Source organism: Gossypium hirsutum, chromosome A02 (assembly GCF_007990345.1).
Source record: "Gossypium hirsutum isolate 1008001.06 chromosome A02, Gossypium_hirsutum_v2.1, whole genome shotgun sequence".
Classification (NCBI taxonomy): domain Eukaryota; kingdom Viridiplantae; phylum Streptophyta; class Magnoliopsida; order Malvales; family Malvaceae; genus Gossypium; species Gossypium hirsutum.
In genome coordinates, this window is record NC_053425.1 from 1,824,874 (window position 1) to 1,836,563 (window position 11,690).

Consider the following 11,690-nt stretch of genomic DNA (forward strand, 5'->3'; position numbering starts at 1 on the left):
TACTTTTTGATCTAATGTAGAAATACTAATTTACTTATTGTTTGATTAAAGGAGACAAAAATGTTTTTATTATAAGAGTTTCTATAGTTCTTTTATTATTTTTGATCTTAGTATCCTATAATTATATTAAGTTGTAATTAAATTTAGAGTAAAGATGAATTAAATTTTTAAAGAGAATGTAGGAGGCGAAGATGTTAAATTTTAAATATATACTTATCATATGCAATTATATGTTGGATTTCTTGAATCGTGCTTTCATCATATGTAATTATATTAATTCTCAATTTATTTGTAAAATAATTATTTTGATATTTATAATTTTTCCGACATATATTTATATGGTAAAAATCATGAAATAGTGTTATATTGGTATTTAAATTATCGAATCCAATCACTTAAAACCACTTGTCAACCGGGTTTTAGATGCTTTTGTTACCCCCCGGTAATCAACCATCAATCGTCCCTCGGTTTCATCTCCTTTAAATGGTGTTCTTATCCATACAAAGCACCATTGCTTCTCCACCCAAAAAAAAAAAAAACCCAATTCTTTGACTGTTACCATCGCCATTATCAACCATGAGCAACACCACCCAAACTATCAATGAGCAAGACCAAAAATCAGTGACAAACAAGCGTTACCTCCCTCTTTTATTGCTCAACTATGGCTTCCTCTTTATAGGTTCTTTATCTTCAAGCTTACTCTCAAAGTACTATTTCAACCATAAAGGTTCAAGCCGATGGGTTTCAACTTGGGTTCAATCAGCTGGTTTTCCTCTACTTATAATCCCCATTGTTGTCCCTTACTATCTCTTTAAATCCACTCAAAGAAAACCCTTTACTGGTTTCACCCCTAAAATCTTAGCCTTGTCTATTTTCGTTGGTTTCATGTCAGGCGTAAACAACCTTTTGTTTTCATGGGGTAACTCATATCTCCCTGTATCAACATCATCTCTCCTTTTATCATCACAATTAGTGTTCAATCTCATCTTATCTGTAATCATTGTGAAACAGAAGATCACTTTCATGAACTTAAACTGTGTTATCTTGTTAACACTATCTTCAGTTTTATTAGCTTTGGAATCTAGCAATGACCAACCCCATGATGTAACTAAAACCAAGTACTTCATAGGGTATTTAGCCACCATTGGTGCTGGTTTGCTTTTTGCTTTGTATCTTCCCATTATGGAGATGGTGTATAAGAAAGTTTACTGTTATGCTATGGTGATGGAAATGCAGGTGGTGATGGAGGTTGCAGCGACCGTGTTGGCGAGTATTGGGATGGTGTTTGACGGTGGGTTTACGGAGATGAAGAGAGAAGGGTATCAAGTGTTTGATAAAGGCGAGAAGGTGTATTGGGCCACGGTGGTTTCCAACGTGGTGAGTTGGCAACTTTGTTTCATGGGTACGGCGGGGATGGTGTTCTTGACGTGTTCATTGACGGGTGGGATTTGCATGACGGCGTTGTTGATGATGAATGTGGTGGGTGGGGTGGTGGTTTATAAGGAGGAGTTTGGTGGGGTTAAGGTTGTTTCCACCGTGATGTGTGGGTGGGGGTTTTGTTCTTATGTTTATGGGATGTATGTTAAGAATAAGATGATGAAGGATCGTGCTGATGATGATGGTGGTGGTGGTCATGATTCTGATGATAAGAATGTTGGTTCTTATAATCCAATTGAGATGACTCAAATTGTAAATTCTTCTTCTTCTTCGCCTCTTCATCACCTCGGGGTTTGAAAATATATTTACCCTTTTGATTAGGAGTATACATTGAAATATATGTTTATATTTCTCTCCATTCTTGATGTTTTGCTTGGGTGGTTTTAACAACAAAACTTTTTGATTTGATTCTAATTATTGAGAGTTGTGATTTTTAAAGAGTTATTTTATTGAATATATATTATTCCGAATGGGTATCATAATCGGTAATATATCAACGAATATAAATTCAATTATATATAAAAAAAAGTGAACACTCAATCAATAAACCACAATTTGGGTTCATTATATATATATATATTAATTTAACTTCTTTTATGCTCAATTCATCTTAAATTTTAAAAGCTTCATTTTCTTACTTTTTAAAAAAATAAATTAAATTCTTTTACAAAAAATATCCTTAATTAATTCCTTTCGCATTAAAAGTGTCATTTGATTAACATTTTCTATTATTGACGATTAATATGTTAATATGATTATTAATAGATATTTAGTTAACCATTCTATGTTGACGTGGTGGTTCACGTCAACAATAGTTGTTGATGTGTGGCATTGTCACATTAACTAAAAAATTAAAATATTAAAAATTTAAAAATATAAAAAATATTACAAAAATTTTAAAATTATGGAAAAACTAAAGTAAAAGATAAAGAAAAAACCTTAAAAATTTATTAAAAATTGAATAAATATTAAAAAATAAATAAGATCATTTAAGAACTTAAAAATTGTAAAAAATTCAAAAAAGTATTAGAAATTTTAAAAGTATAAAAAATCAAAACAAATTTTAAAAATTATTAAAAGTAGTAAAAAACACTTATAAAGAATTATTACCAAAATCTATAAACCTAAAAAGGAAAAACAGATGTGTTGCAAACTAAAATGAGCTGGAATTCCATAAAAGTTCAAAAAAAAATCTAAATTGCCCGTTATAGGTTCCAACCCATGGTTACATAATTAAAAATATTGTACTCTAGTTTTAATTCGAATATCATGAGTATTGTTGTTAATGTAAGAGAATATGGGTTCGAGTGTGCTGAAAAACATTATCCACCTATTTATGGATAGTTGAGACAATGAATAATTCTAGGCATTGTTAATTATAGTTTTTTAGCTTCATCAATGAGTAATTCTAGACAATAATTGACCATTAATCGTCATGTTAGCACATTGATTGTCAACCATGAAAATTGATAGCCAAAGGACTTAATTGATGTGTCTTAAACATTTGGAAATTTAATCGAGTACGCTTTCCACAAAAAATCTTGACTTTTTTTGAAAAAGTAAAAGGATTTCTTTTTAAAAAAATATTATGTTGTATGTAAATATTTTAATTTAATGTCCATAATAAGTTGTTGGTAAAGAAATTTATAATACCTTAACTATTATTAGATTATGCTATAATACCTTAACTATTATTAGATTATGTTATACCCATGACGGGGATGAAAAGTTATGTAAAACATATATTTATTAAAAATTTATGTAAGAATTTATAAAAGTATTGTAGAAGTTTCTATATTAAGAGTCAAATTATATTTTACCTCTTTATTTAAAAAATAATAAATTAATCCCTATACATTAAGTTTAAAGAGTAAATTAATCGTTTTTATTAAATTTTTATTCATTTACAGGGTAAAAAGTTGGGGAAAGACTTGTGATTACCGAAAGGCTTGTTGCTGATTATAGCTGGTTCAGTGTACTTGTGTCTCTCGTGTTATGGCTGCTACATTGATGTATTGTTTTGAAGGGCTTCATGTTTGGCTACGGTGACGTCATTCCCTTTTTCTTTTTGGCACTTATCGACAGGGTGGCTTTGTATCATGGGTTCTGTTCTTCATGTGTTTCATGCGTCCAACTAGAAAACTATATAATTTCATGAGCTAACAACCCATTTGAAGAAGTGTGGATGAATTTTAACTTGATTTATATTAATATTATTGTCAGTGTAGTAAGATGTGGGTTCGAGTGCGTTGAAACGTATTATCTCCTATTTAAGGACCAAAGAAGGATTATATTAAAACTTATTTGAAAAAGTGTGGTGGATGCCGAAATTAATAAAAATAAATTTGTTGCTCCATGATCATAGAAAGAATGGATTTATTATTAGGTATAATTTTTTATTTAATTTTTAATCTTTTTTAGTTTTTGAATTGTATTTTTTGTCAAATTATCTTAAAATTGATGAAAAAATTAAGCTTTGTTAATTTCGTGACATACATGTGGGTTATCATGTGGATGACATATCAGCATTTAATGAATTTTTTGAAATTTAGAAAATATTTAAAAATGTTGACGTGTCAGTTAACAAAGTTAAAAAATGTTAATTTTTTTTATATATTTAGGAGTGCTTTGATTAAAAAATACAAGTTTAATGGCTAAAAAAATAAAAAAAATAAAATAGAGAACTAAAAAATATTTTTTATAAAATTGGAGGAAAAAAAAGTTCATTATTCCTTATTATTATCCAAGGGTGACACCATGAAAGCTTCCACCATGAGAAAAAATTCTGCCAAATAGGGTATTTCATCAAAATCAACACTAAATACATACGATAAAAGTAAAGCCATTAAATTCTTATTTATGTGCCTTTGTATCACACAATTAATTTAAAATATTTGAAATCCAAATAATTCTCTTAGGAATTAATGAATAATAATTAGTAGAAAAGAAACAACAATAAAGAAATAATGAAAAAAAAAGAAGGTTGAATTTTGATGGATGAATTGATATAACATCAAGATATACAACACATGAACAACCAATGATATGAACTATTAATCCATAAACAGTAAAATAAATGAAAAGAGTTATCTATCAAATCAGATGTTTGCTCTTGGTGAAGAGCTTTCCAACTTAAAAAGTGCTAAGATCTTTTTCTGAGAGATTTGTCATCAAAGTCATAGTCATGAAGAGTTCAAAGATCTTGAAACACTAAGGATTGATGAATAAATAGGATCATTACAGTTTTTTCTAATGAACCTAGATGAAGTTAAATGAAGTGCAAACCAAAGGTGAAAGGTGTATTGCTCTACAAGTGGTAGGTGAAGTGCCCACTTCCTACTCCGCTACGATTGAGGAACTCCAAGAACAAATAAGTTTGCTCACTTGTAACTTCAAAAGAGCTTTCAAGAAGGATTCTAAAAGATTTAAGAAGACGGAGGCCACCAGAAGCAATCCCAAGACTATATCCAAAGGTGTGGTTATCAAGGAAGAGACCGAGAAAGAAAAAAAAAAGAAAAAAAAAAAGAAAGGAAACCAGTGTCATGAATGTGAAACACATCCAAGATTACACATTGAAGAAAAAGAAGCTGTTATGTGTAACCTGAAGTGATGAGGATTCCACTAGCAACTTTGAGTCTGATGAAGATTATCTTAGCAACTATGTGGCATTCACAACAAATGTTACTATAGGATCAGATGACGGTGATACTAAGATTGAATATGAAGGAGACTCTAGAGAGGAGTTTTTGAAACCAAACTGGTGCTCAAAAAGTTTAATTCTAGTAGTGAAAAACTAGATAAGATATTTGTTACTAGATGGAGAGACACATGAAAAGGAGGGCTCGACTATGTGGATAAAGGGAAAGTTGCTATGAATAGTCCTACAATGTTTGTGAAGGAAACAAATTGTATGGATCTAGGTGAATGCTCCTCCAAACCTGTGTTGATCCAGATTGTTAAGAACGCAACCACTAAACATAGAGTAATATGCCACTTGTGGAGTACCCGAACATATCAGACTCAATACTTCAAAATGTTTACATTATCTGAGATGGAAGAATGCAATTGTATTAAATGAATGATTGATTGAGCGGGTCGTTCTTGCTACTATTGTGACACTAGGATCTAACCAAATTTTTTAGTCGATTTGGGGTGTTATAATTTTGGTATTAGAGTCAAGTTTTGATCCGAAAATTTGGTTTTGGATTTCGTGCTAGACAAATATAAGTTCGGTTAAAAATTTTCGAATAAACTATTTTTGAAATTTTAGTTAAAAAGGTAAAATTAGATTTTTAATATTTGTCTGAGCCATGGACTTATTTGATTTTTTAGTTTAATTTTGAGACTAAATTAAAATTTGCTTTTGTTTTCATGATTAAATTGAGATTAACCCTTTTTTTATTTTTTAAAATGTATTTTTTATACAATACTTAGAATGTTAATGGTGCGTGTTATATATTATTATTATCCCCTCTTATTATTATTTGATTGTTGCCTAAAAATAATGTTTTTAGCCTCCAATTTATCTCATTGAAATTTAGGTAAGTATTCTTTAAAGTCAACATTATTCCTTGAACATAAATATTTTTTGGAGGGATAACTACAAACCCCAATCACGGACTATAGGAAGGACATGAAAATTATCAAAAAAAAAAAAAATCCCTTCTTTACAAAAATTTCTACTCCAAATACAATTCTCCTTCTTACTATCTTCTATTCCCCTACGTCAGGCACCATCTCCTTGTTTTCCTTTACCGTTGTTGAAGCCGCTCTTGCCATCCAAAGTAACTAACCGATCAATCCCATTATCGTTCAAATTCCTTGCTTGCCAATTAACTTTTTAATCTTTCCGTCCAATTGCTCTGCCAATTGCCACTAATTCCATTCCAATTCACTGCTGTTAAGTGCCGGTCATCCCTCGAATTTGCTCCTTTTTACTGCAATTTCATCCATATTTACCGTACCAATCCATCCAAAAATCAACTACTTGCCGTTCTTTAAAGCCGCTGACATGCTCCTTGAAAGCCATTGTGGTGCCTTCAATTTTTGTTTCCATCTCCTTTAAAAAATTTGATGCTTTCCATATTGTGGTTGTCTTTAATTTAAAGCTGCTGCTGTTTTTGATTAGTTCAAACCCCAATTTGTTGTTGCTTACTTGAATCGTGTTACAAGATGTAGCTTTGCTTCATTGCTAAGAGGTTAGTATTAATAAGGCTAGCTCCATATATTAATTATTTAGTCGAACAATGTTATGGTCAGTTTACATATATTAAAACATACTTATTTATGTGGATACTGGTTACAAGAAAAAAAAGAAAAAAGTATGGAATGGAAGTTTAAAAATCGCGATTATTCAATATCGAATTGAGTAAAACAAAGCTGTACAACATATGAACAAACCAGGCCAAGATAATTGACTAAATGATGAAAAAAGGGTTTATATATTGTCTATAATTACCATTGTTGAACAAGAAGAAATACCCCAAGGATCTGTCACGTCGTCATTTATTTCATAATCTTCTTCATCGTCACTTTGTTCTTGAAGAACATTGGTTTCATCTGATGTTCGAATCCGTTCCAGTTCCATTGCAACTTGTTTCATTGTCGGTCTTTTGTTTCTGTTGATGTTCAAGCATCTTTTTGCCAGCCATGAAACTGCTATAACCTCTTCTCTTGGACCTTCATTCATTACTTGTGGATCAAGTATATCAAATAAAGAATTCTCCTTCATTGAATGCAAGAAAAATGTTACTAAGCTTCCTCTTTGTTCTTCCGATTGACTCGAAGAGATGGGTTTTTGTCCTGTTAAAAGTTCAACAAGAACAACTCCAAAACTGTATACATCGCTCTTCTCTGTGTATTGATTTGATCGGAAATATTCGGGATCCAAGTATTCCAAAGTTCCATGAACTCGAGTGGTCACATGAGTTTGCTCGATTGCAACTGATCTTGAAATTCCGAAATCCGATACTTTTGCTCTGTATTTATCGTCCAAAAGTATGTTGCTAGATTTGATGTCTCGATGATAAATCGGGACAGAAGCAGCTGAATGCAAGTAAAACAAAGCATTCGCGATTTCAGTTGAGATTCGTAATCGCATTTCCCATGTCAATGGGAACTCTTCGTTTGGCTTGTGTATGAGATCAGATAGTGTTCCATTTGGGATGAACTCGTACACCAACAAAGGAACATTTGTCTCTAAGCAACAACCTAACAGTTTAACCACGTTTCTATGGTTAATTTGTGATAAAATTATCACCTCATTGATGAATTGTTCAAGCTTCATTTCTTCTAATACCTTCTTTTCCACCAACTTGGACCTTTTAATTGCCACAATGCTTCCATCCGTCAACATTCCTTTATAAACAATTCCTTGACCGCCTCGACCGAGAATTCGATTCTCATTGTAGTAATCTGTTGCCTTTTCCAACTCCTTGGAAGAAAACAACTTTATTTTCTCAACATTACCTTCGTTGCTGGACAATTGCTGTTGCAACAGTAATCCTCCATTCCTCTTGAAGTATTTCTGCTTCAACTTGATATCGTTTCTTCTTTCGAGTGCTTTGAACAAACGCCATATACAGAGCAAAGCAAATATAGTCCCAATACTAGTGCTGCAACCTATAGATAGGCACAAGATCTAATAAATGCATCAACCAAATTTGGAAATCAAAATTCATTATGTTCAGTACTCACCTATAATGATTATCAAATTCTGGGTCCTTCGGGCCAATGTTGATGAATTAGTTTGTATGAGCTTGCACCTATATTCCTCATCTGAGTATTCATATCCTCTGGGGCATGTTAATGAACAATAGTTGCCAGGAGCATTCAAACAAAGCATATTACAATACCTACGCTTAGAATTCTCACATTTGCCTGGTTCTATCAATATTTCAAGAAATAAACAAAATAAAGTTATTTCCATATAAAAATATGTTATGTAAGAATTCTAGAGCAAATATATTATTCTTAAAATACCTTCGCAAACGTCAACTGAATATGCGCTGGAATACTCACTCTCGCTGCAAACGCATAAAAGTTCACGGCTCAACCATGACCAACAATAATGTCCTTCCGAGTTACAAAAGGTCTTTTGACCGTCTTTCAACTTGCAAGGCGCAGGCAATGGTTTGCCCCATTGTAATGATGTAGCGACATGCCTTTTGGTGTGTGGGACGGTTAATAATCCATCATTATCCAACGAATCCATATCGAACACAAAAGCCGATCCGCATGATCGGTTGCCATCGTAACTACGATACTTCTTTGTCAAGCTTGCGGCAAAGATGTCAAGACGTGGTGGAATTGACGTGATGCATATATCATTGGTACTTAAATTAGCATTGCTGTTGCAACTGGGTTGCAAGCAACCACCAATAGGATCATCGGTTTGATTGTGATATATTGTAGCGAAATTGCCACATCCTACCGACCCAAATCCGTTGAAGATATCTGAGAAGTAGAAAGGCGTGTTAGCTAGGTTGACACTAACTCCTTTTTTACGGTCGTCTTGATGATTATTGCAGTTAGAATAAGTTATTGAATTGTTGATGATGACTCTTCCTTCGGAAAATTTAACAGCGACCAATTCCAGATTGATGCTACTAATGAAAGGCTTTAATCCATCAATGGTTTCTTCACAACTTACTCTGAACGCATCATTCATGTAACACCTGTCTTCTATTCCAAATGGGTATAACATATCAATATTCCCACATTTTTCTGTACAACCAGATTTCCGAAGAGGAACTGAAGAACAAGTAAAATAGCCATGTTTAGTGATTCCATTTCATAAAACGAGATAAAAAAAATTGAAAGATCATAGTTCTAAGTGAGTAATGACCTTTCAATTTGGGATCGAAGGTTTTCCACTCCAGAGTTGCAGGAACATGCGTCGAATCGATGTTTATGTCACGAGGAAATGTGAAATGTCCGAAATTACCGACGTATAACATAAAAGCAGATGTGCAGGCATTCCTGCCGTTGCTTTCATTAGTAAATGGGCTCATTTTTGCAGTATAAGAAGTTAAATTTTCAGAAACTGTGGCATAACAGCCCTGAAATTCAGTCACGTCGCCACATCTCGGTTGCAGGCAGCCACCGATGGGGTCAGTTCTATTACTAAAAACGGTGGCCGAATGACCGCAACCTATTGAACCGAACAAGTTATTTCCTGAGAAGAAAAACGGACTGTCTGTTAAGTCCACATCGCCGCTTCCGTTGTCACCTTTACTCGGACAATTGGAATAAATAACCGGGTTATTGACGATCACGTCTCGTGACGTAAACGAACCGAGTATCTCCATATTGATACGGCTGATGTAAGGCTTTTCTCCATTTTCGCAGGTTACTTGGAACGAGGGATCGGTATAGCATTCGGGTTTTATTCCAAATGGGAAAGGAATAGTAACATTCCCACATTTTTCAACACACTTGCCTTCTTCTTCTTGCAGTGATGGCCATACCAGTAGGGTGAAGTAAAACAACAACCGAAGAACACCCATTGTTTCTTGATTTATTTGGGACTTAATGAACAATTATGTGGCCATTGAATACGTCCATAAATAGCCAAGCGAAAATGCCAAGTTTCATGGAAGAATAGTTCTCTTCTTTTTGACCTTAAGGCACTGATCATTCTTTGTAGTAAGAAAGGAATCCATTAAAGCAGGAAAGGGTGTAGCACATGGTGCTTTTTTTAAGTACAAAATATACTGTACACCATTATTGACTTAGCCTAGAAAGCTTGAATAAATAAAACTATTAAACTATTAAAACTTTATATAAAGTTAACATTTGTTTTATTTTTAAAGTATTACTTTAATTGATTGTTGTGGACATGCTTCTGAAGGTAGGGAAGGCATAAACGTGAACAGCAGAGAAAATGCATTTACCAATTTCAACGCATTTGAGAAAAAAGACGAAGAAAAGATGATATTTGGACCCACAGTTAATAAAGGCGAAATAAGAAAATGATGTTAAGTAATCTCTTAGCTGTTAAGCTGAATATTAAGTAATATTAGACGTAATTTATCTTTAATGTAAGTCAACCACTAATAGGTATTTAATAATTTAATGTAGGAGGTGGAACCTTCTCTTTGCTTTTCTTCCACCTTGCTGGTATTGGATATGATGTCATAGAGGTGTGTAAGAGGAAATCAATTATTCTATTAAGAGTTGAATCTATTTTTGCTTGATCTGATTGATGGAACAACCAGGTGAAAACACGTAATATATTATGTGTACCTCATGTTAATGAGGAAGAATTAATTCAAGTAAGAGGAATGAAAATTTTAACAAATAGTGAAAGAGATGAATTGTTTACATGGAGGGACTAATTCAAGCAATTCGACAGTGAAATTATGAGATAGTAATTACACTTTCTTATAATTCTTTAGAATTATAATGTCCTACAGTTGTTTGACTGATAAATTGTAATTATACCATAATTCCCTGTGTTTTGCTTGGTTGTACAAATTATAATTACAATTACATAATTTATATTTTTTAAAAATATTAATTACTATAAAAATATTATCAATATTGTTGAAAAATATGGAAAGAATGAAGGAGTGCTTAAGGGAGTGTCGACTCCTTAACTAATTGCGACAATCGAGTTAGTTTTCATATTTGAATGATTGACAACCTATTGAACCAAATATTTGGGTTGTGTTGATATTGTGGAATGTATCTTGTCCATTAATGAAGATCATATCACTTGAGGAAACATATATGGAGGATCAGATTGTATCATTCTTAGATCAAGAAAGTTGGATTGGATTGGATCAAATCGGATCAGATCATTGAAGACTTTGCTGCCAACCATCTTTGTTTACATTGTTTGTTATTATTATATTGTATTCAACTTATTTAGCTGTTGTGTAATAGGGATTGTGATAAATTTTCTTTATGTTAGCAAGTCTTGAAATATTTTATATAATTTAGAGATTTGTATAGGTTATTGTATACTGAGAGAGATAACACTTAATTTGTTCAAGTGAGAAACTTTATTTTATGATTGCACTGTGATTAGTAAAATTTGTTGTGATGTGATTTTACTTCCTAAATTCACTGGGGTGAATTCAGTAGCTTGAATATCAATCTTCAAGGTGCAAAAGTGAGGAAATTGTCACGGGTGTATGATAGATCGGGGATCACTTATTGTAAGTATTGAAAATATTAAATATTTCTCACTAATATAGGCTCCATAGATATAGAGAAACTGAATTGGGTAAACAACCTTTGTGTCTCCT

General features: G+C 32.6%; 2 protein-coding genes across 2 annotated transcripts; one reads left to right on the forward strand and one right to left on the reverse strand.

Annotated features, from left to right (window-relative positions):
- Positions 1 to 469: 469 nt before the first annotated feature.
- Positions 470 to 1,867, forward strand: LOC107927357 (probable purine permease 4). Its single transcript, XM_016858419.2, has one exon. The coding sequence runs from the start codon at positions 577 to 579 to the stop codon at positions 1,732 to 1,734; it is 1,158 nt and encodes a 385-aa protein (XP_016713908.1). The 5' UTR covers positions 470 to 576; the 3' UTR covers positions 1,735 to 1,867.
- A 4,874-nt stretch (positions 1,868 to 6,741) lies between these two features.
- LOC107927371 (wall-associated receptor kinase-like 8) lies at positions 6,742 to 9,949 on the reverse strand. Its single transcript, XM_016858427.2, has 4 exons — positions 9,284 to 9,949; positions 8,419 to 9,189; positions 8,134 to 8,322; positions 6,742 to 8,058 (listed from the first exon to the last, which is right to left on the reverse strand). The coding sequence occupies exons 1-4, from the start codon at positions 9,942 to 9,944 to the stop codon at positions 6,875 to 6,877; spliced, it is 2,805 nt and encodes a 934-aa protein (XP_016713916.2). The 5' UTR covers positions 9,945 to 9,949; the 3' UTR covers positions 6,742 to 6,874.
- Between the last annotated feature and the right edge of the window lie 1,741 nt (positions 9,950 to 11,690).